Here is a 24,403-nt window from a genome sequence, read left to right on the forward strand (position 1 = left end):
TCCTGCTTTCCAACATTTTATTAGCAAATCACGGTAACAAACATCTCTGCTAGTTTTGACAGTCGGTATTATTTCCAGGCACCGAAGAAAAAATAAAATTTAAAAAAAAAAAAAAAATCAGTGTTTCTCTGAGTAAAAATAGATGTAGATTAAAAAAACATCACAATTAAAATAAGAATAAAAATAGCCAGATAGCCGTACTTTAATAAAAATACTGGTGGGATTTTGTGGGTTTATAATTGTGCTTTTTTTATTTTTCCCCCGCAGACTATGACTTCATTTCTCTCCAGGTTCCCTACCGCAAAACAGAAAAACACATAGCAAATAATTCTTTTTCTCCCAGCAAAGCAGATTTTGTAAAACAAATTCTTTTAATGTCCTTTTTCTCTTTTTTTTTCTCGGCCCCTCACTGAAAGGAAGCTGTAGGTGTTTGCTCAAAACGCAGCGGTGGTGAATGTCAAAGCAAGTCCTGCCGGTGCTGGAGCAGCACAAGTGCACTGTGCCTCCCTGAGAGGGCTGAGCTTCACCTCACGGAACACGCAGGGCGACCAACACAGAGAACACCACAGCCGCCAGGACACTCTAAAGCTTCCTAATGCACCCCCAACATTGGTCCTGAGAACAAGACTCGCGGCTTGCTCCTACCTGGAAAAGTCAGGGAACGGTTTGGCTGGACACGAGTGCTGCATGCTGTGGTTTGTGTGCAATGACGTTGCTTGGGAGCCATGTAGAGTGAGTGAGTGCCAGAGAGAAAGGCCTGGCCTTAGCTCACCTGGGCACAAAGGTGACCGAAGACTGAACACTGAGCTGTCTGTAATGTCTTTGTTATAACACCACCTTACATCTTTATCTAAAGGTAGAATTAATAAGCCAGAGCTTCACACAGCCTTGCACTCCTGTCTGCCTGTCTGTTGTGTCCCATCTTTCTCAATAGTTGCTAGGACTTTACATGAGAATGACCCCATCTCCATGAGAGGACAAACCTGATCCAACAACCTAACACCTATTTTAACCAGAGCTTAATTCTCAGAAGTGTAATTTACATAAACACCCCACAATCTCAAATTTGAAAACCAAACATGTTTTTAAAGTCCAGAAATTCAGAAAAATACCACTGACTTGGAGTCTGGTTCTCCACATCCTTGGGAAAGCAGGAAGCAAAATGCGGTAGGTAAGCTGGGCAGCTTTATATGTATATATATATATATATATATATATATATATATAAATTAGTGTTCTGTTTATGAACAGAACAGACACTGCCATGGTTTAACCCTGGTTGGCCACTAGGCCCCACACAGCCCCTTGCTCACCTTCCCCTGGCCCTGGTGGGGAAGAGAATTGGAAAGCAAACCTCGAGGGTTACTTTGAGATAAGAACAGTTTTGTAACTGAACTAAAGCAAAATATAATTATAATTATAATAATAATAATTAATAATAATGTAAAGGGAAACAGAGGAATAAAACCCAGGAAAGGCAAGTGATGCACAATACAATTGCTCACCACCCACAGACCAATGCCCAGCCCACCCCTGAGCAGCGACCTGTGGCTCCCAGCCCACTCACCCCAGTTTACATACTGAGCTTGACATTCCATGGCCTGGAATATCCCTTTGACCATTTGGGGTCAGTTGTCCTTGGCTAGGGTCCCTCCCAGCCTTTTGTGCACCTCCTCACCAGCAGAGCATGGGAAACTGAAAAGTCCTGACTTATGGTAACCACTACTTTGCCACAACTGAAACATCAGCATATTATCAACATTATTCTCATACTGAATCTAAAACAAAGCACTGTACCAGCTACTATTCCAGCTTAAATTAGGATACACTGAAACCTCATGTTTCCCTGTTACTGCTCCCTCTTAATACAGACATTACTGCAACACTTTTTGAGAATTCTGTCTCAAGAATTACACAGAAAGTTCAGAAATACACCTTTTAATTGAATATGAGGAGAAGCCCATGCCCTGCACCTTATCTCTTAACCAGGACACGTGACGGGCTATGGCAACCCAAGATATGAAATAAAAAGAAATTAAATAAGTAGTATAAAAATGCAGTGCCATATTTGCAGAAGCATTCACTCTCCAGCTTCCACAGCTCATATATTCACATTCTCTTTCCTTTCCTCCAACTTTCCCAGTCCAGGATCACCTCCCTGTCCCTCTCATACTCATTCCTCTCCACTCCTTTTTTCTCCCACCCCCTCCTTCATTTTATCTTTCTTCCATCAAATCCTACGTTCTGCCTCTTTCCTCCCAAGCTTCTCATACATTTCCTTCCTTTCACAGAAGTAATTTATCAATTGCATTTTAGTCTCTAATTAAGCAAGGATACAAAGTTACAAATAAAAGTAGCATGTTTCTATTTCTTGGAAACTGGAAGCCATCAAAATTAAGCTGATACTAGTTTTCAACGCTTTCTACTCTAAAACCTCAGCCTAGAGGTGACAAGTGTAAAGCCAAACAAAATCAGTTTCCTCATCCATCTATAGCTGTTTCTAATAGACTTGCTTTTTAATTTTTAATCCATTAAATGGCAAAATAAATAAGAACTTCTAACAGGAAATACATTCAATGAAAAAACCACCCTAGTCAATGCATATTTTTTGGTACCAACTGAACAGCGCTGGCGTAGAAACTAATATAGTTGAAATGATGCAACTTCCCTGTGCAAACATGTTACATCAATATCAAAGTGCTTATTTCCTCAATTTTGGATACAACTCCCTGAATAAAAAACAGATGTCTGCAGTCTGGGTTACATGTAAACAGCACCTATACAAATAGGCGTGAACAAGTCTCCAATTTGCTGGCAATAAATAATATTGACAACAATAACAAAGTCTAAAAAAGACTATTTCTTCACATGCCTTAGGTTTCTAAATGCCCTTTTTTTTTTTTTGGTGAAGCATCTTGTCATCATTCTGTGAAAGTTTTGCATTTGGGTGCATGTAAATCACTGCAGAATTTTTTTTCGCTTTGTCATCCAAAAATTGCCTTGGCCTACCTCAGTGCCACAGTCAGTTGTACTCACACTGACAATGGTGTTCTGCTAATCCTCACCCAGAGGTGTGAGGACAGAGACTGTCAGAGACAATGGCCAGAGCACAGTTCTTGTTGCATTTCAGAACTATTTACTGCCAGGTTCACAAAATCAAGGTTATTCTATGTAATGGCACTGTGATTTTTTTCTTCAGTGACAGCAATAACAAGAGTACTGCGCACAGCTAACAAAACCTGTCAGATATCTGCCATCAAATATTTATGCTATTAACAAATATAAAAATTGCATTTACAAAAATCTTTAAGACTCACTAGCAATTTCCCTGACTGAAATAATAATGTAGAGAGTCTTAATCACTGTGCGGAAAGTGAATTATTCTGCAGTAAAAGATTATCAGTAGAAACCCTACACCCTGAGTGCAGTCGACGTCAGAAATAGACTGAAGTATCACTGAAACACTCAACAAATAAAAGCACTTCAACTGGTGCTTGTGCTGTTGCATTTCCATGGGAATCTTGATTCCCAATTTCTAAAATGCTCAGTAGGTACTTAAGACCATCATCCAGTTGTTATGTAGCTTGAGAAGCAAGAAGCATCATACCAAGGACTCAGACAAGAAGTCGAATTCTGCTGCCAGGGCTGCTTGCTTCAGCAAGGATGAAAGGTTCCTGTCTCCTGCCCGTGGAATTCTCATCTTGTTACGATATGCTGCTTCTCCTCTGAAGAGGGGTTTTTCTTTGTGAAAGATCCTCACTGTCACTTTCACAGCTTCTCTGAAATAGAAAGGCCACAAAGTCTCTGTTGTGTAAATGAGATACCACGTTCTTAAACATACTGTTCCAATATTATCAGTATCATCTACTGAGAAGAGCAGAGCTAACAGAGCCCTCACAGTTTCACTCCAGAAGGTCCCGGCAGTGCCGGGGTCCCCCACCCTCCGTCACAGAGCTGAGCACAAGAGCACGGAGCTCCCCTGTGACTGCTCGGATCTCAGTCACCCCCAGTGGTCACTGCCTGCCATCCAGACATCATCTGCAGGCTCCGTGCTGCTCCTTTACACAATAAATGTGCTTAGGAAGTCTACCAAGCCACTGGGTCTCCCTGCACAAGATTCCTGTCACAGTAACAGAACACACAGCAGTATTAAAGACACAAATGATGCCATGGTCCCATCTGGTTTCCCACTCCAAGCCACTGCTGTCCTGCTGAGCCGTGCATTCATGTAAGCACAGCAAAAATGACTGCACAGTAAGACTGGTTCTTCTCTTCTTCCCGTGTGAGGAATGTACCTACCGAACTCTCATTTTGTGCCCAGACCTTCTTCACCAGCGAGCGGGATAAGTGGTTGCACAGTGAAACAATCCGGTATGAAAGCTGTGCAGAGAGGGAGGAAAACCAATTTGACCACACACAGCCACTGCAGACATATCCAAACACATTTCATTAATTTACTGCTTATTAAAAATTGACATTCAATCTCTGTCTTGCCCTCTGATCCCACCAGGCTTGGGAAGCCACAAGTGAGGAGGATTAAAGGCTCACTGTCATACCTTCCATCGCCTTCTAGCGTATTGCCTTTTGAAATTTTCCATGTTAACAACAGATGATTTCCGAACCAAAGCCTGTTGCTTGTCCATGGGCTGGAAGATAAAAGAGCAATTTTATTGTTCAGGTCCCTCTGGTGCATAAAGTATGCAAGATACCTCATGTGGAGCTGGCTGAAAGAAAGCTAGGGAAGCTGTGGATTCATTGAGGTCAAAGCAGAAGAAATAGAATTAAATCTACCCCACTCTGGGCCTAGACAGGACCCTTTTGATCACAAATAAAATCCTAAAACTAGTGAGTGCTAAAGCTATGCTTTCACTTGATGAAGTTACTAAGGTGCTTCTTGTGCACACCTGCCCCTATCTCCCTTTTCTCTGGATGAAATCACTGTAATAATATGGGACAAATGTAGCTGTCATGTAGTATAAGTGACAAGGATACATGCTATCTGAAAAAACTCCAGCTTTGTCCTTTAACCATAGCCAGAGTATGAGAGCACAAGGGTTGACACCCTGGCAATAAAATAATTGCAACATCTGACTATGGAAAAATAGGAACAACGGCAACAAAAAAAATAGATCAGAATTCAGACATGTGCCTAGCATTTTGGATGTCAACCTGGTGTTAAGGAACAGATGTTCCACAAATCCTGACACAGTCCTGCTGAAAATGGAGCACATTTCAATTCCAAAAGCACATCAAAATTTGCATAAACCATAAAACCAAACCTGACAGATTGAGAGAAAAAATGATTCAAAATCAGATCAGGCAAGAGTGAAAAGAGAAAGGCCAGGAATCAGCCCTTCAAAGAGTATGGAGTGACAACCATTCCAGCTGTTCTGATCTGCATATGTACGAGGTGGATAACACAGAAATACTTGTACTGAACTGGACAGGAATGCAACTAGACCATGCACCTGAAACAGCAAGAGTACCAAAGGAGAATGGAAAACATAGCAGTGAGGATTTAAACATCTTTTTCAGCAAAATAGTTTAAAATGTTTGAGACAACAAATTCACTTTTCTCATCAAATGCTGGAGGTTTAGCATTTTTGCCGGTATCTCAGCAGCACTTCGAGGAGCCAAGCTATCAGGTGGACCTTCTTCTCACTTAGATGTACACACTATTTGCATTCAACACAACTGGGAGAGTTAAGCATTAAATATAATTTCCTCATGCTGCAAACAGCCAGCATGGTGCAACAGGAAAGCAGAAATCAATTTGAAGTGGAAAAAATGTCACTGGCTAAATGTCAGCTGTACAATCATTATGAAAAATTTCCCAGTGCCCTTTCAGCAGCAGAACCATCACCGACTCTAAATAACTCACTTTACTGCAGACTGCTAATAACCACCTCTCCATTTTAAGCACCCTGCAACCCAGTGACCTTGGCATTATCTCAATCATCAGATCTCCTCTCAAAGGCAGTGTGTGACTAGCCTCAAGGACCAAGTCACAACGACATTACCCTCACCCAAACATGCTCAGGAACAAGGTGGCCTCACTTCATGCTCCTTCTCATCGTGCCAGTGCATTTGTTCATAAAGAAAATCAATATGAACAAGGAATATGAGATGATGGCTGAGGGGAGTCTCAAGACTCTTTCCTGAGAGTGCTTTCTGCAAATTCTAACTCTCACTAGGCTTTAAATTACGTTTTAGGAATTAAAGCTTTCTCCCCCTGACAATAAAATCCTGTGTTCCAGTTCCCCTGGACAGTTTTTAATGGGTCTTCCAGCTCAAAGGAACCTGCAGAAGCATTCTGAAACAATAAAAAATGGACACGTGCAAAATTCTCAATACTGTTTGTCACAGTAGAGCCCAGTTCTCCCCAGCCATCAACGCCAGCTCACCAGGGTCACGTGCTGGCTATCTACACTGCTTTGAAGCTTTTGAAAATTTCACATATTTGGCCACATACGTGGCCAAGAACAATGCCACGGAGAGCACATCCAGTTTCCATCATCCTTCAAGTACAATAATGGGAGCAACAACATCCCAAGTGAACAACTGTTCTCACAACTCCGTATTTGCATCAACCCCTGCGCATCTTTGTGAGGACATGGCATTAATGGGTTCACTGTACTCTGCACAAATTGAATGAGAGCATGTTTTTATCTTTTTTATCTCAAAGTAGGAAACATTATTCTTAATCGTGTCAGGAACAACAATTCAGTTTATTTAGGTCATTAACTTCTCTGCAAAAGGAAGAGGGAGGAGGGGCAGTGAAAGATAGGTGCTAATATATATATATATAAAGACTCACTCTAGCGGGACTTGAGCTATTATCTCACTGATTCTTGCAGATGCAAACAGTCACCTTGCAGCAAATGCCCACAGAAACTTGGCATCTTTTTCAGTCACTAACCATCAGGGAACAACTGCGTCCTGCATACATAATTATTTATTGTGTTCAAAAACGAGATTGCTACATCTGTGCATATTAATACAGTACAACCAAACGACTTCTTTGAAATACATGACAGCAGGGCATGATTCAACATTGGGTCAACTTTCTTTTTACTTTTTAAAACCTAAGAAGAAAAATCTTTATAACAAGAACACTAGTCTCAAATGCCACACCATAGATTAAGTTAGTTGCAGCTTTGTAATCTTCACTGTAGAAAACAAACCAGAGGACTTTGTTATCATTTACTCACAAATTGACATTTGCACTGCAAATTACACAGTCATTTGATCATTACAAATTCCCAATGGTGTCTTTTGAATAGGATTGCTTTGGTATAGGACAGGAAACTCAGCTGTTGATTAATCCTTTCGTTTAAAATTCACCTTACCTTTGCTGGTAAAAGAGTTCACCCTGCACAACTGGCCTAAACTTTAATCATAACATTCCTCATTGGCAGCCGTTTCACAGAGAATTTCCACAGTACTAGCTAAATGTTAAATTACTACACCATTTGCTTTATTTTACAGGACAGATTCAACCTTTGTAAATATTTGTCTCGTAAGGTGTACAGAACTGCCTGCAGCAGGGCTACCCAACTCTTTCCTTCAGCTAACCGAAGATGCGATCAGGGGATTTTTATTACTTTCCAGGCACCCAGTTTCTAGTAAGTATAGACTGACTTATTCTTTATTCCACATTAATTACCTAGTAATCTCTAGGAACTGTAATACGTGATGCAGAGCAGCACATAGGCAATCCTAAAGGCTTTGGCATTAGATGTGTCCATACCACTGTGATAATCTTGTTCCTGCAAGTTCAGACACTGAACACAGAAAAAAAAAAACACAAACCCAAACAACTTCAACACTACAAACCACTGGGAGATTATGGCTTTGGTCAGCAGCTTGTGCAAACATCAGAACTTCTACTTTAATCCTAGGTCATGTTTTTCTGTAGAATCTATGCACTGGAATCTTTTTAAACTGACGTGCATTGAAACAAGCAACAAACCCCGCACTTAGCCTGATCCCTGTGTTACTGATGGGATTCTGTCACATCAAGATTCAACCCTTCAAGGAATTCTTCACAGCAAGATCTATTTAACAGCTCCATTAGTGATTCATTAATATCTTTGTTGAAAACAGAGTCAAAGTTTCCATTCACACAAGCTTCTTTTCCCGGTTGAAAACTGCTCATTAAATCCTGCATCCACTTGAGTTCCCCAGAAAGTTCCTGTCTGAGGGATTCATACTGGCTCTGCAGCTCAGTGTATTTCCCACGCACGCCTGTGAGACTGGCGCCAACAGCCTGGATATCATTGTGCAAATGCCTTTTCAGGGACTCCATTTTACGGTATTCATACTTCAGCTGGGACAGCTTGTGCCTCACACTTTCACCCTCTTCTTTATACCAAGCTTCTTTCTCATTATAAATGGAAAGCAGAGCATCCATGTCCTCCTGCAAGGAATTGTGGGCTGCAGCCAAGGTGCTGAAACCCTGCTCCACGCGGGAAATGTCCTCTACAACACGGGCAAAGCGCTCAAAGTTGATGTAGGTGTTGTTGGGGGGCATGCTCGAATGGCACTTGATGGTGTACTCCCTCAGGCGTTTTGTCTTCAGCTGCGTGTTCTCCACCTTCTTGTTTTCCTGGACTTTGCTTTCATCTTTCAGCTGGTGAGTCATCAGACAGAGGAACCAATATTACTGAATGTTTACCGGACTGCAGCAGTTCAAAAGCTCTACACAAAGCATGCAGCCTGGGCTTCCACAATGCTGGGACATTCTTTGCTCACAAAGATACTCCTTCATGCATTTGATAAAAAGAAACAAACACCAAACACCCAAGCCCAGAACTGAATGTGACGATTGATGTGCATTCATCCCAATGTGATAAGTGCAAACAACACTGCTGCGACTTATTTTCATGCTAATTTTTAGCAATTAACAGTGTTAAAGCTATCAATAATTGTATGAGGAAAACCAACAACCCTAAAACCACTCCAATTAACGCTTTGTGCAATGCAAAGCAAAAACTGAATTTCAAAAATCCTCATTAGTCATGCTGAGACTAGCTAAATGTATTTTCAAAAAGAGACTTATCCACATAAGCAAGCAACGTTTATTATGAGAAAATACATACAGACACACAAATGTAAGCAAACCAGAACGTGGGGTACAGCAGTTCTCTCTTCAGAGAAATTATATTTTCCATACTGACTGCAGTCAACTCTCAATTCAAGAAAGCACTAAAGCCAACACACAGTATATGCCCATGCAAACAGAGAAGAATGGAAAAATGCAGAGCTCAGTCCAAGATGGGATACTGTAATGTGCAATAAACACAGAGCTTTTTACTCTCTTTTTGAAAGTTATGATAAGAAAGGAAGTCATTTGCAGAAATTCAGGGATTTGGTGAGACCCAACCAATTCCCTCCCAGTACATCTCTTTGAGTCAACCAGCATCACAAAGTACTTAGGGGGCAATTTTCCATTTAACACACCAATGAGAGTGAGAACACGATCTCTGCCTTGTTCACGGAAAAAACTAAGATCTTTTTCTTTATTCAGTCTTACCGTTATCCATGGATGAGACAGAGCTTCCTGAATCGTAAGGCGCTTCCTAAACAACAATACAAAAAAACCCCAAAGACGCGAATGAGAAATACTTGGTGCACAAGTCCATTGACCCACACTCCTCCCAGGCTTCCTATGAAGCATTTATCAGGATAATTCCAGGACAAATCCTCAAAATTTTCAGGGTTATGTTTCTCCCTGAGGCACACCAGTTGCATGTAGTTTAGTTTCTCTTCTAAACTTCAGTAGGTAACTGTCCTTACTGCACACAACTTTCATTCCTATTTCATCAAAATCTACCTGTACTTTTGTGCACCCTTCCGTACAAAGCAATACAAGATTCCTTTGTTTTGTTCATCCGACATGCTTAGAAAATACATTCTTGCTATACAACTTTGATATGACTGTGTCTGAATCAATAGTAATTATACCAAAGCTGTCCTTTGGAACACAGTACTACAGCACTGCAGAAGCTGTTGTTTCCTGAAAGCAACATTTCCGAGAGGAATACTGCAATCAAAGTGGATCAAACCTAACTTCCTTCTGCGTTGTAGCAGTCTGGTGAACAGCACATTAAGAGCACTGAGAATCATGGAGAAACACAGCATTGCACAGGCACCATGTCTGTACACGGGACAAATACCGACAGCACTGACTTCTCCTTGGAGCTGCTAGACCTGTGCAAAACTCTCATTGAACACCTACTCTACCCCACGCTGAGGCCTGATGATTTGCAGAAATCTTCCCTGAACAGCTCCTTCCTTCCCTCCTGTAGCTATTTTCTCCCCTAATGAAGCCATTAGAAAGAACCACAATGGTCTGACTTTTCTCCTGGAGAAAGAAGGTTACAGGGAAGGAGATGCTACTTCTGTGGGCACTTTATTAAAAGCAAGAAAAACTGGAAAAAGGAAGACTGTGGTTCCTGTAACCTGGGAACAAAGACCTGCATAGCTGTCACACAAACCCCAGGTGACTGCCACAGACACAGAGACTCAGAACAGCTCCACATCAGCACACGTAGTGATTTTTCTGGCATTGCACCACTGGGGGCATATTCTGGGATGGTATCACCTCCTTGGATGTTGTTCATAAGAAACTGAAATGGTGGAGTAGTTTTTACCCTGAACTCAAGATTGTGCACGCCATTTTCAGCCTTTCAGCTACACCCTACTGTGCCAGCTTGACTCAGGTGAGAATTCATTCCTGAACATGGCATTTAGCTGAGGAGATTTGGCTCCTCTCCTCAGGGTTTCTGGGTGCAGTGATTAACTAGGTAGGGGCACAGCAGCATCCTCCCGTCTTGTGCTTAACTGGCAATACACACTGCAAGAAAAGCTTTTTCACTTGCAGTGCCGCATTTCACCAGGTTTATTTTAGAGACAAATAGGTCTCTCTGAATATTTTCTTACCGTGTATCTTTCACCAGTAGTTTCCGAATAAAGTCTTTTGCCAGGTCACTAGTATTGCTGAAAAATTCTTCATCAAAATCGTAATTCACAGCTGTGATGTTGGCAAGTGTTTCTTGTTTAGTTTCTCCAAGGAAAGGTGATGCACCACTAAGCCTATATAAGCCAGAAAGAGCAATCAGTTGGAAAAATAAGCAGCAGAAGTCCCCTAATGAAATTACAGTGACTGTGGAATATACTCTTAGGACATTTGTGGCTATGGTGTTGAAGCAGTTCTGCCATGTAGGAAAAAACAGGACCAGCTTTGGCTCACTACAGCTGTGCTTATGAGCCGAACTTGCATTGAAAGTCTCTAGTGCAGCACTAATGCATGCACACAGATTACTCCTCTCCTGAGTGTCTCATTTAAGTCATTGCTAATCAAACTAGAAAACGTTTCAGCTGAGGAGAGTCTCTATCCTTGTGAGCCCACAAAGACCACCAGGCCGAAGCTTCTATAACCATCAAGCGGATAATGTAGCACTTCTATAGTTTTTCTTCAGGAAGGAAAAGCTCTGTCCCCACTTCTTTTCTCTCTGCAAAGATGCTGATGAGTTCCCAGCACAGTGGGTTCAACCAAGAGACTGGATCTCTCAGCTGGAAGCGAAATGCAGTGTATGATCAGAAGCCAGGCATGTGGCCTCGCCTAGGAGCCAGCTCCGCTGGAGAGGCAGGGCCATGCTGCTCAGTAAAAGGAATCCACAAGCAAAAGGGCTTTGGCTGCAATAAAATCCAACTGCTTCTGAACACAAAATTTCATTCTCTTCGCACTCTGCTCTGACTGCAAGGATATCATGGAGACAGCATCATAATAAAATGCCATTTAGCAATCTTGACTCAAGAAAAAGCTTTCCTCCTGCTTTACCTATCCCTCAGCTGCGACTGTTGACCTTCATCTTTGATGACTCTGCACCTCTGCTCCATAAAACTCGTGTCAGAACAGAGTCATCCCAGAGCCCTCCTGCCCTGCCTTTCCTCCAGGCTCTTCCTCCCCCAACACAAAGGGATGCTGACTTGCAGAAAGTCTGGTTTACGGGAAATGTTATTTATACCGAGGAGATTGACCTCACCCCTTTTTTATAATCATCTGGGCTATTATTTTACTTATCTATCATGTCCAGCTTTGATAACATAGTTTCAGGATGCAGCAGGCTCAAAACAGGACTGCAGCAAACTCCAAGGAACTAAACTAAACGATCCCACTCTCAACAGACTTTTTACCTGGTCTGTATTGCCACCACCAGGTTGACTGGGAATACTGGGGGATAAGCAGAAAGTTCGATGGGACCACCCGAGCCTTTCAGCCCAAACCCCAGCTACCACGTGTGGTTTTATGCACAGAATGAACACTCAAGTGCATAAACTGCTTTCTCACCCCTCAACAATCACACACCACCACCAAAGCATCTGACACAGCAAGAGAGCATAAGTGAGGTCCAGTTGTCTCTGATGCAGTAAATTTAATCCCATAAACCACAGTCAGTCTCAATTCTTAAGGGGTTTTACGTACTTCCTCTTAAGCCTTGGTTCCATTTCTGTTGGCTACAAGCAGGCATCTCTTCACAGACCATGGGCTTTGCACCAAAACTGAAGCTTGGAAACCCGCCCCAGGGCCTTGGTTTCTTTTCCCTTTCCCCAAATTATGCCGTGAAGCAGCTGTAATTCCACCTGCTGGAATTTGTTGGAAGCCAAAATCAACAGTGCTCTATGCTCCAATTTCTTTTTTCTCTTTGGGACTCAGTTTTGAAACCTGTGAAATGGGAGGACTCTCAAATCCTAATATCCAATGCAATTGACTTTTGTCATAACCTGACTCAGTGCCTGCAAACATGAACCAGCAGACCGCAGTAATAACATCCTTACAACTCAGTGAATCACTCCAGAGTTACTGAATCGAGGACTTGGATGCATTTTGATCTCTACACCTGATGATGGCATTCATTTGATTGCTGACACATTTGCTAAAGAAGGTGGTATCATAGACACACCCCACTTAGAACACTTCTGAGCAAAAGGCTTTAAAAGTAGGAGGATCCAAGTTGAAGGCATGCAAATTTCTATCTTTTATCTATATTTTCTATCGTGCAAACTGATCCCTCCCACCATAAAAAGTGTGCTCTTTTCTTCTGATATTTTTTCTGATCATTTTTCTACCTTAATGATCATGGCAATCATTAGTAGCCAAGCAGGTAAAACAGATCTCCTGTGCTGGATGCAGTACAGGAACTGCTCCCTTACTCTGCCCCAGCACGGTACAACGTATAACAGGAAGACCTGAGAAGCAGCTGGCTCTGTGCATCACAAATCACATGCTGAGTATTCCCACCTGCTTAACCTCAACTTCAAAGTATTCTCTCATCAAACACCAACATCCATTTTACAAATTCACAAAGTTTAATGTCCTGGCAAGTACAGGTGGGTCAGTGCAGACCAGAGTGCTGATAAAAAACAAGGGTCTGGACAGTATTTTAAATCCCTTTACCAGAGTTTGGCTCAACCAATACCCCACACTTTTCTTTGCACTGCAGAAAAGAAGGGAATTTGTTGCACTGACTCTGATTCCTCAGACCTTACCTCTCTTTTACAGCTTTGGGGGTACAATCCTTGTGCACAGGCCAAAATTTATTTTCCACACTGAAAAGACAATCCTTCCCCTTCAAGCCTCTGTACCTCTCCTGACCCCTGAGCCATGTAGTGCAAATCCATCTAATACAAGACTCCCACCTTCTTCAAGTCTGGCAGCATGTTACTCCTCTGAGTATCACAAGGAACTGCCAAAGCCGAGGGTGCCACATCCCCAGCAAGCAGCGTCCACTCCCTGCTCACAGGATTCCAATGGAAGCATTAGGGTCAAGGATCACTGACCACTCCTGCAATTCTCACGTCAAGTGAGAGGAACAGCAAGGAGTGCCGTTCCTCTGTTGCATGCATCCACAAGCAGTCGCACGAGCAGTTTCCCAAATTGTCAAGCTCCACCTTAGAACTCTCAACGGCTTGTCCCCAGATGCCCACAGAAACTCATTTCTTGGAGAGCCTGAGCATAATTCCCTCCTTTTATTTATTCATCACCAGTTGACACACTTTTCTTCTAAAGAGAATCTGTATCTACCAAGTATTCTGTGATCTATTTTCCCTTTATGCTTCCTGACTATAATGATATCCCCAACCAACCTTTGCCTTACTAGCTTTAACAAACCCTTTTTTTTTTTGTCCTGTAGCTAGAATTCTCAGCACCCAGGGTCAACTTCTCTGCTCCTCTTTCAGCTTAAATTCACCTTTTTAAAATGGGTGACCTTATTTATGCATAATAATCTAGACTGCTGCTTTTCCAAGCAAATAAAAACTTCTCTGTTTCCACCTGAAATAACCCAACTTGCAAATCGGACTGTTACACTTTCTGTTTCTATGCTCTCACGCTGGTAGCTCACAGTCATCCCAGGAGCAATTAATTCTCTTGGCTTTCCCATCCTCTACCATTTGGAACTGATGAGATCCCATAAAACGCGGAAATGCCCAGCGATGCCGAGGGCATTTGTTTTCCTTCTGCTCAGAATGCCCCTCATTTTTTACTCCTTATTTTAAACTGAAAAGGCTGCGGGATAACCCCTGTTCTTTAGACAAACCCCTGCCCCATCCCATGTGTGCAGGTCCCTAAATGACTGAAGGGAAGAACTGTTCTGTACCAGCGCAAGAGAGCTTTAGGAACATTTCTACAGGAGTGAATCTGTTGTACTCACAGTATGTAGGTGATGACTCCTATGCTCCTAAAAAAACAAAAGACATTAATTGCAGGGGTTCTACATGACTGGTATCCTTCCTGATCTGCAGAATACACAAAGGTCAATAGCAGCTGCAACAGAGGCAGGAGAGCCACTGTGGCTTTAGGTAACTGCTAACATCTCTTACAGAATGGAGCTTTGGGTAAAAAAACAATTTTACATATAACATCAAGTAATGTGGATATTTGAAGTCTCTGTGTATTTCTACTCGGTGGGCACACATGACACACAGAGGACCAGGAGCAGGATGTTTGATTTGGGGTGATCTCTTCTGCCTGCCTTCCCAGCAGGCAACATGAGTATGCAGGTCTCCCCTGCATGAAGGGCTCTTATAAATAAAGCTGACACAAGCTCTGCAGGAACATGTTTCCTTCTCAGAGTGCTCCTCTGCGTGGACAGTGGCAAACAGTTAACTCTGGAACTGCTGCCACTCCAGTGTTTCAATGTAATTTTGCAAAAAATAAGTATTTATCATTTAAAAGAATTTTAATTTAAAAATGGAATGACAGAACAAAGACTCATTAACTACATTTAAGGTTTTGTTTATTACATTTGTTGTGGTGCAATGGATTCTATAAAGAACAAAATAGGAGAAAGTAACTGTAGAGTAACCAGGGAAAAAAGGTACAAACACATTATAAAACTTACCACATGTCTGCAGCGAGTCCCAGTGGTTCATAGTTTACGATTTCTGGAGCTGTAAGAAATATTTAATCAAACAGCAGCAACTGAGGTAACGGATTTTTACCAGGCTGAAGGAGCAGGCCAAGAAAGGGGGAGAGGGAACAGTTAGTTACAGGACACATAATTTAGAATTTTACAGCCCAAACAGGAGTTCAAGTCCACAGCTGTTCAGAAGAGATTATGCAGAGTAACTTGGAGCATAATGCAACTCAAGAAGAAGGGTAAAACAGACATTATATAGTAATTATACTGCAAATTACAACAAATAACAAATTATTTCCCCTCCCAAGAATGCTGCTGCCCCTAAGTATGAGCTTTTGTTTTGCTTTTTAACAAGTTTGTAAAGGCCAGTCAGAATGAGCCTTTGAGCAAGAGACTGAAATTATTTGCCAGACTACATTGCAATCCATGTCAAACTCTATCATCTTTATAAGAAACATTTCCTCATTGGAAAACATCCCCATATAAGACTGCATGCAAGAGAAAAGAGCAAGGGTGAAACAAGTTGAAGAAAAGATCTGTGACAGCTGTGTTTAACTGGAATATTATTTACAATTCTCTACCCAGCCCCCAAACAAACCCCAAAATAGAAACTAGTGGAAAGGAGTAGGATTAACCTAAAATTCAAGTGAGACAGATCAGAATTTAGACCAGTGGGGAACAAAAAGAGACCCACATGGAAAAATCTAAGGGGAGATGAGAGTACTCAGTAGGTGTACAGTGTGAGGTAGTTTTTTTTACAAAGCCATGGCAGGGATACCCATGTAATTGTGTACTCATGTACCGCAATGCAGAGATCTACTTACCCCAGGCAACAGAAAAAGGTTATGATTTGTATATGCAGAGTTTCACAATCTCAATCCTGAATTTACATCTCTAAATATTTATTTGGCAGCAGCCAACTCTCATAGGAGTAGCAGACCTGGTTTACAGAAAGCACCTTTGCCTATTCCAGAAAAATAATCTAAACCTCCGGATTTAAGTGGCCTTGACAGAAGTAAGATTTAAACTACTTCTATCCCTCCATTTTTAACTTTGACAAGATGTCTCAATTTCCTCTGGAGTTTGCAATGTAAGACAAAGGACCATGTAACTCACCTACGAATTCTGGAGTTCCAAATATGTTTTTAAAATCAACTCCATCTTCTATTTTGTGAGCCAGACCAAAGTCAATGAGTTTGATGTGCGGAATAGGGATATTCTTGTCTAGAAGCATAATATTTTCAGGCTAAAAATAACAAATGATAGATCTATGTTATTAAAATATTAATATCTTGAAAAGTAACAGAGTTTTCAAGTGCTTTTTTTTTTTCCTTTGCATATACATCACCACAGAACAAGCAAAACATACCTGTGGTTAACCATTTACAGTTCTTTTGGCAGAGGTATCAGGCAGCTGAAGCAGTTCAGGTGTTTGCAGACAGAATGCTACTGCCTGGCCCTGAGTGACAGCTGCACAGCACAATATTTTTGCTGACAACAATTCTACCAATCCGTTCTTGGAATTTACACTTCATAACATTTGCCCAGTTGACTCCATACCGTATTGCAAGCCAAGGGAAAATGTTTTGTTAAATGCTGAACCTATTCACGGAAGGAAAAACTAACTTCTCTATGAGACTAAATTCACAGCTGCAGCAAGGCCAGGAAAGATTCAGGATTTACCAGCTGAGCAGTCCAGAAAATGCGAAGAGTTGGGATCAGAGGTCCTAGATCATATATGATAGCAAGCTATTAAAAGAACATATGGCATTCCTCACAGCATTGTAAGAAAAAGCTGAGGCTTGAACCATGAAATCAAAACTAACATGTTTAACCACACACTTTACCTTTTTACCAGATACAACATACTCCATGAAGTTCTTCTTTCAACTAAATTTCTTAGCCTTAGCTACTCCCTACCATGGCCCAAATTCACAGGTTTCAATTTATCTCCCATGATGAGCTTTATTGCAACGATCTGTCACAACTTAATCACAGGTTCAAAGGCAGCAGTGAGAGAGTCTGATTCCCTGCTGGCAGCTGCCTGCCCTTTCCACAGCAGAATCTAACGTGGGAGCTGCTCCTGCCAACACATGCTCTCAGTCAGAGCTGCACTGGGACGCAGAGCATATGAATAATTTACTCTCACAGTCATTGGACCAAGCATGTTTTAGCCTCAGGGTAACACGTTTGGTTTTCTTCCATGGATCTAGGGCATATATGTTCACCACAGACACATTCTTTACATTCTTTTGTTGTAGAGCTTCTCTACAACAGACAGAACAGACTGAAGTGGAGAAAGTCACTATCACTACCTCCTGGAGGACTGTTTTATTCCTTAAGTGGTATAAACCACTGTAGCTCCACTGCAGCCAATGGAGCCCTGTCAAGTGACCAGATAATGATGAACCATACTCTATCTAATCAGATCACTGCTTAAAAATACATGTCCAATTTAACACTTGCTAAACTCCACACCCAGTCCTTTGAAACCCAGGGGAGTTATGAAGGGATATATTATTTGACAGTCACTACAGTGGAGGCTGTTAAGCCAGACACTGTTCACACAAACACGCTCCCCTGGAGAGAAGCCTGACAGTAACATAAACGTGCCCCCTTAGAAAGAGAGCAGTTAGGCCAGACAGAATATAAACACAACCCCTTAAAGGAGGAGCCCTAGCAAACAGCTCTCTATGTTATGGTGAAGAAATGTGTTCATCGCTTACACCCCACTGGTTCTTTTTGACCACAGCCAATTTTACCCGATCCATTTTGGATCCTTCCCCTGACTGGTCCCTTTCCCAATTCCTCTCCCCACTGGCCAAACTGTGAAACCCCACCCTTAGCTACCCTACATAATCCCTGTCTCCTGGGAGCAGGGGGTTCTTTCCCGGTGGACTTCATGGAATGAAGAAGCTTTCCTGGAGTTCGGAAAGACCCCGTCTCGCTTTTACTCCTGCGTCACCTGCGCTGGCAAACACGGCTCTGCTGCTCAGGCAGCCTCACAAAGAGCAAATCTCTGCACTTGACAGCGCACCTAAAGGCTGATCACTTTGTACCTCAGGGCGCACGAAGAGCTGAGTTCACTCTCCACCTTGGAGTGCCTGTGTCTCGGCCGACCGAGGAAGTGACCTGGGGAAGGTCGCAGCACCTTTCCCACCGGACCAGGCCGCGACGCGCTATCCGATAAATGATTCTTTACTTACACTTTCTGATTTATACCTTGCAATTCTTGCACTATTTTCATTGGCCACCTGACATTACTGGTATTAAATACCAAAATTAGCAGCTACAGATCAGCCGAAGCCTAAATCAACATCTTTACCTTTAGATCAAAGTGAGCAATTTTCTTAGAGTGAAGGTAATTCACACCATCCAAAATCTGCTTAATGAACCTGGTTGCTTCCTCTTCACTCAAAGACTCCTTCTGTGCCAGGAAGTCAAAAAGTTCTCCTCCAGAAACCCTGCAAAATACACCAAAAAACATCCTGTTATCTCCTGCACTGTAATCCATAAAGTGAGTGTAAGCACAGAAAACTAAAGCAGCAAAGAACTTCAATACAGTTAGAAAAAGTCTACTCCTGCAGACAATCACGAGTTTTGTATTCTAGTCCCAGGTGTGCCCAAACTTCCTTTCGACTTCAGCTCTCTTCCCTGTAAATTAAGGACTGGCTTTTCCATCGATGCTGCAAGGACCACAAAGGACCAGAACCAGAGTGACATTGTTTGCTGGATCCCCCGACGTGCACCTATTTCGACAGGTCAACTTGACCACTTCAATGGCAATTTTTCAACTTTTTTGTTTTGTATGGACAAGTTGTAAGAGTCAATGACTGCTGAAGAATTACTTTTCTTAGCAGTTGCCATCAGAGCCTGAGATAGTAAAATGTGCCAACAGTATCTCTCTTCTTTCCAGAACAGCCTTTACCCTGTTCTACTAGAAATTCTTGCCTGACATAACTAACAGGAAAGGATTTTTTTGGTGCTGAATTTTTTAAGAAGCAAGCAGATTGTAGCAGGCTGAAAGGTACCAAAACCAATTTTCCCAAATCAAGGAAGTGCTCTAAATTACTATGAGCTTTCACATCAAAACTGAAATCCATTCCACCCTTATTAGTATATAAGACTTTATTTTCATTTCTGCGCCTTCTACTGAGAGTCCCAGTGCTATTTTTCTGATTATCTGAAACAAGATGACCTAAATATTGAATTAGGCATTGTCTGCAGCTATTATTCATTATTATGTTTACATTTATTGCTGCCAGTTCATAGTCATTAATATTGTTGTTTTATTCTCATTCAGATTCACTTCTGGGGGCAGCCACAAAACAGTTGTTACTGTTGGTGCACCACCACGTGCACTCAGAGTGCAAGTAAAGGACCTGAGAGACACTCCAGTCATTTTGGAAGACAAGCTCTTGGCTCTGCTGCCCAGTGAACTGCCCGTCAGAGCACTGGCAGGTGGAAATGCTTTGAGTTCCTCGGGTGCTGTGAGACACAAACAAGTCAGACCACACTGGGTGCGCCAGAGGTCTCTGGGGAATTGCTCCTCCGACCCCAGGCTCCTACACAACGCTGGTGGTGACAACATGGTGACTCCCTACTCTGCCTCTTTCAGAGGAAGCCGTCAACAGCTACAAAACCTGCAAGGACAAGTCCACTGCAAGCAAGGGCAGCATGTCAAAAGCCACAAAGACATTTGTGCCTTAGCTTCCCCTGCTGCTCCTGTGGGTGACACCGTGCCTTGTTGATCCAGGGACTTACACTGGGCATAGTGACTTGCCCATTGATCACTGGGTATTTTTTTCACACCACGGAAACTTTTCTAAGCAACGTCAGGCAGGACTCTTCACCTGGGCAAAAGTCACCTGATGCTTTAATTGTTACAACTAAATGGCTGGCAAACAAAGATAGGCTAATATGACCCAGAAATATGTTGCAACTGCTGTCTTTGGCTGCCACTTTCTCCTTCCTATGAATCTCAGATATTCAACCTGTGAGACTATTGCTTGATCTCTTGATTTTCTTTTCTAGGTGATACCTACCAAGGGTCTCAGCACTGCCATCAACCTTTCTGGATGGGTTTGTTGTACCCTGTACAACAGAGAACACTGTCTCCTTTCGATATTGTAGTAGGCTTAGAGGCCTTGGTTCAATAGTGCAACAATTACCACAGACTACTGTGACAAACCAGTACAGAAATCTGTAAGAGAAACCTGAAGCCTCCTGGTGAAATCTGTGTCTAATGAGCAGGCGAGTCCCATTTATTTAATGATTTCTATTCAGAGTGCACTTAAGCAATCACCCCTGGCAGACACTCCATCCGGTCATCAGGAAGCCAGCTGGACTGGGTTATGTTCTTTATTTTCCTAGAATGTAACCGTGTAGGCACACTGTTCTCTCTTCCTCTTTTACCCTGCAAAACCTCCTTGGTGATTGTTTCTTAAGCTGGACTCTTTAATCTCCCTGCGGCCAGACGAGAGCCCAGCCCCAGCTCTGCAGAAGCAGGTTCCACTTCAGGAGAGCTCTCAGGCTGAGGCACTTTGGCAGAGCCCTTCTGCTCCGCTCTGGGTGCTCGAAGATGCCCTACTGCTTGGAGGAGACTGGCAACTCCCTTCAGAGCAGCCTCCTTTGCTACACGAGCAATGTCAGAAAATAGTTCAGCTGCCCAGACTAGAGCTACTTAATTCCCATTCTCTCTAGCTGCCTCAACAGTGGGCACTTAAACCAGCTGGGTCAGCTGCTCAGGACACACCAGGGAGCTGGCCCCAGTGGCAACCACACCAACATCCTGGGCAACCAAGGCACGGCTGGAGAAACTGCAGCCTGCAAGAACAAAGATCACAGGATATTTACTTGAGAGCTCCTTGATGTATTTCTCCACTTCTCTTTAGTTCACACTAACCTAGAATGAGGCTAGGGAGGGGGCTTTCCAAGCTACAGAATACAACATAAAATACAACACAAAAGTAAAGGAAACAAACAAAGAAGAAGATTCAGAGAGCTCAAAGTCTCTGTTATTTTATCAACAAAAGACTCCCTTCTACAATAACCACATAAGCATTTCATTTTCTGAAGACCAGAGATGGGTATATATGAAAAACACTATATTAATCTCCAGTCTCTTGAGGCGTAGCCTAAAACACTGGCCTAAGCTGTCGAGATCTTAAAAGAGTAATCTAAAGGAAAATTCAGTAGAAGAGATATGATGATTTCCCATTAACAAAGACTCAGGCTTTAAAACCAGGCCTCAGTAAACTGTACCTGGAGAATGGTAAGTAGTTTATTGCAAGATCATGCTTATCCAAGTTATACACCTGAATTCAGAGAAACCCTCAAGCAGAAGAGATTTAGCAATCCCAAAAGCCAGCCAGTACGGAATCCCAGAAAAAAAAAAAAAAAAAAAAAAAAAAACAAAAAAAAAAAAAAAAAAAAAAAAAAAAAAAAAAACAAAACTTCAAGTACTAATTCCTTTGCAGTAAAACACTCATAACTGCATCAAGTTACATTTGAACATCCAGGGAGGTTGGTTTTCTAAATCATCACCTGCAAATGCTCGTTTCTCAGCTGTTACAGCATTCCTTCCTCTGGTTCCATCTCTTTCCCTTTTACCATGTCAACATGGAAGCAAGCAAATCATACCTTTACTTTTCCTTTGAAGTCCAAAGAAAGACAAACAACAACTCTGCCTTAACTTCTTGGACAGAGCTGTTTTGTGTACACAACCCTGACACTTACCTGTAGAGGAGACACTGGTGTATCAATCTAACCTGCCTCCAGACTGCTTCTGCTTGGGAAAGCAGGCTCCAGGACACAGGGAACAACAACCCCACAGAAAGCTGTGGGGAGCAAGTCCCTGGACAGTGCTCAGAAGGAAAGAGAAGCTATGCACCTGCCAAACTGCACCTCACAGCAATGGACCTGGCACTGCTCTGGAACAGGAGAACCAGCCGCTGTGGAACTGACCCCTCTGAAAAGAGGAGATGGTTCTGCCAGCACCGTGAGTATGAGAGAGGGTGAACATTTCAGATTAATCCTCTTTTAAAAACCAGGGCAGCTTCTTGAATTACCCAGCAACACTGGGGCCATTCTTTTGAAGCTGATGTTCACTGTAGATTAACATAAGATTGGTTGGCCAGGTGCTTTAACACTTACTTTGATAAACAGCAGGGAATATGAGACTCTGAGAGCAGGGTGTCAGAGAGGAAGAGATAATCTATTTACAGAGAGAATTTAATTATCTTTATTAGCAATTACCATCATCCTCAATTTTTATACAGCAGCTGAATGCAGAGGCCTTAATTAGGTCAAGATTCTGTTGCATGCAGACTTCTACAAACTGCAATATGTTACAGCCTGACACAAGGACACACAAAATGTTTCAGGCCACGTGAGGACAGGAAAAAGCAGAAGGTAATGAAACAGGAGGTTGCTTTAGCTCAGAGTAGTCGCCAATGAGAAAGAGCAAGCTCCTTCCCTGTCTTCCAGAGCCTGGCTACAGAGACCAACATTTGGCCACAGACATATACTTCAAAGTCAACAGATGCTCCTCATCACTCATATGTCATCTGCCAGCAGTCACACTAATCTCCAGGAAAGCTCCCTGGCCTAAATGCTGGCTCCTCCGGACAGCTCCCTCAGGGATAAAAGCCTCATTGCCCGAATTCCATACACAAAGTCCAGGCTGGTGTCCTAAGGAATACAAGGTCTACTTAACTTCAACCACAGTGACTGTATTTCCTGCCCCTTACACACTGAAAAATGGCATCATTTTGCACGTAGGGGTGAGGAAGTCCACTTGTCAGCAGGACCTAAATGGCAGTGGTTGCCCCCTCGTATGGTGGCACAAGAGTGAACAGCTTTTTTTCATTCCCATCCTGCTGCTATTCATCCTCAACAGTCAATGCCTAAGGATTAAAAAACCCTCTTCCCTTGCCCTCTTCCCCTTTTCTTCTCTAGCTGATCTAAATAAGGAAAATGAGGGAGTAGTGAGAATGGCTGCAAATTTTGGAAAAGGCTTGATGGCTTCACGTGTATTGAAAGAGATGAAAGAAGGAAGAAAAATGAAACATTTTTCTTGAACAATGAGCATTCAGCAGCCACTCGTACTTCCTCCAAGGTTCATGTCAGGGCAGCCCTAGGCAGACACGAGGTAATCACTCCCTTAGTAAACTGTTTTCAAGTTGACAAGACTCCCTGGCTCGGTATCAAATGACCTCAGCTGATGTTCAGGTGAACCTGTATCTCCAGGGCACATGGATGAGCTGGGGGGCCTCTTTACCACCAACCTCACTCAGTGCTCCTGCCAAGACCTGTGAAGCCTGAGAATGCAACAGCTCCATTTACCAGTGCCCCTGTCCTCTGCAGTGCTCTCAGGCATCCCTGCAGGGAAGAGCCCCTACTCACAGCTCCAGGATGAGGACCACGTCTGTCTTGTTCTCGTAGACGTCGTGCAGCTGGACGATGTTGGGGTGCAGGATCTGCTGCAGGATGCTGACCTCGCGCTCGATCTCCTCGCGGCTCACCCCGCGCCGGCTGGCCCGGCTCTGCCGCTTCTTGATGAACTTGGCAGCGTATTCCACCCCTGTGCTCTTCTCTCGACACCTCTTCACTATGGCAAACTGCCCACTGGAAGGACAAGGAGACAACGGAAATCGTCTTGGGGCTTTTATATGACAGCTTCCCAAATAAGCCAGTCCTACTATCCACAGGCTGATCCAGCAAGCCCTGAGCAGCACTGCTGAGCACTGCTAAGCTTGCTCTGGGTACAGGAGTGAGGACTGGCTGGACTCCACAGTCAAAGGTAGTGGAGCAATAACAAGGTAACCTCCTGCTGTGTCTGAAATTTAGCAAAACCAAACAATGACTGACAAAAGGAGTTAAAACCTCTAAAAAACAGTTCATGTTTAAATGAGTAAGATCTGCCTCAAAAGGTTCAAGTTACCTCTGCTTCACTCGGTAATGCTTAAGACATTCAA

General features: G+C 42.8%; 1 protein-coding gene across 9 annotated transcripts in view; it reads right to left on the bottom strand.

Moving 5' to 3' along the window:
* The window catches only part of DAPK2 (death associated protein kinase 2), a 42,219-nt gene continuing 17,816 nt past the window's right edge, over positions 1-24,403 (bottom strand). For 7 of the 9 annotated variants that reach the window (XM_066196780.1, XM_066196777.1, XM_066196781.1 and 4 more), the window contains 8 exons: positions 23,832-24,053; positions 18,751-18,889; positions 16,542-16,671; positions 15,408-15,456; positions 14,718-14,744; positions 10,945-11,097; positions 9,536-9,581; positions 6,710-8,632 (listed from right to left, as the gene is read on the bottom strand). In XM_066196780.1, the coding sequence (XP_066052877.1) occupies positions 7,997-8,632; positions 9,536-9,581; positions 10,945-11,097; positions 14,718-14,744; positions 15,408-15,456; positions 16,542-16,671; positions 18,751-18,889; positions 23,832-24,053 (1,402 nt within the window). In that variant the 3' untranslated portion in view covers positions 6,710-7,996. Of the gene's footprint in view, positions 3,780-4,299; positions 4,381-4,556; positions 4,647-6,709; positions 8,633-9,535; positions 9,582-10,944; positions 11,098-14,717; positions 14,745-15,407; positions 15,457-16,541; positions 16,672-18,750; positions 18,890-23,831; positions 24,054-24,403 lie in introns of those variants that run through there. The other 2 variants (XM_066196785.1, XR_010723093.1) reach the window with 2 other exon arrangements.

The sequence above is a fragment of the Chamaea fasciata genome, unplaced genomic scaffold (assembly GCF_029207755.1).
Source record: "Chamaea fasciata isolate MVZ Bird 193981 ecotype frontalis unplaced genomic scaffold, bChaFas1.0.hap1 SCAF_14, whole genome shotgun sequence".
NCBI lineage: Eukaryota > Metazoa > Chordata > Aves > Passeriformes > Sylviidae > Chamaea > Chamaea fasciata.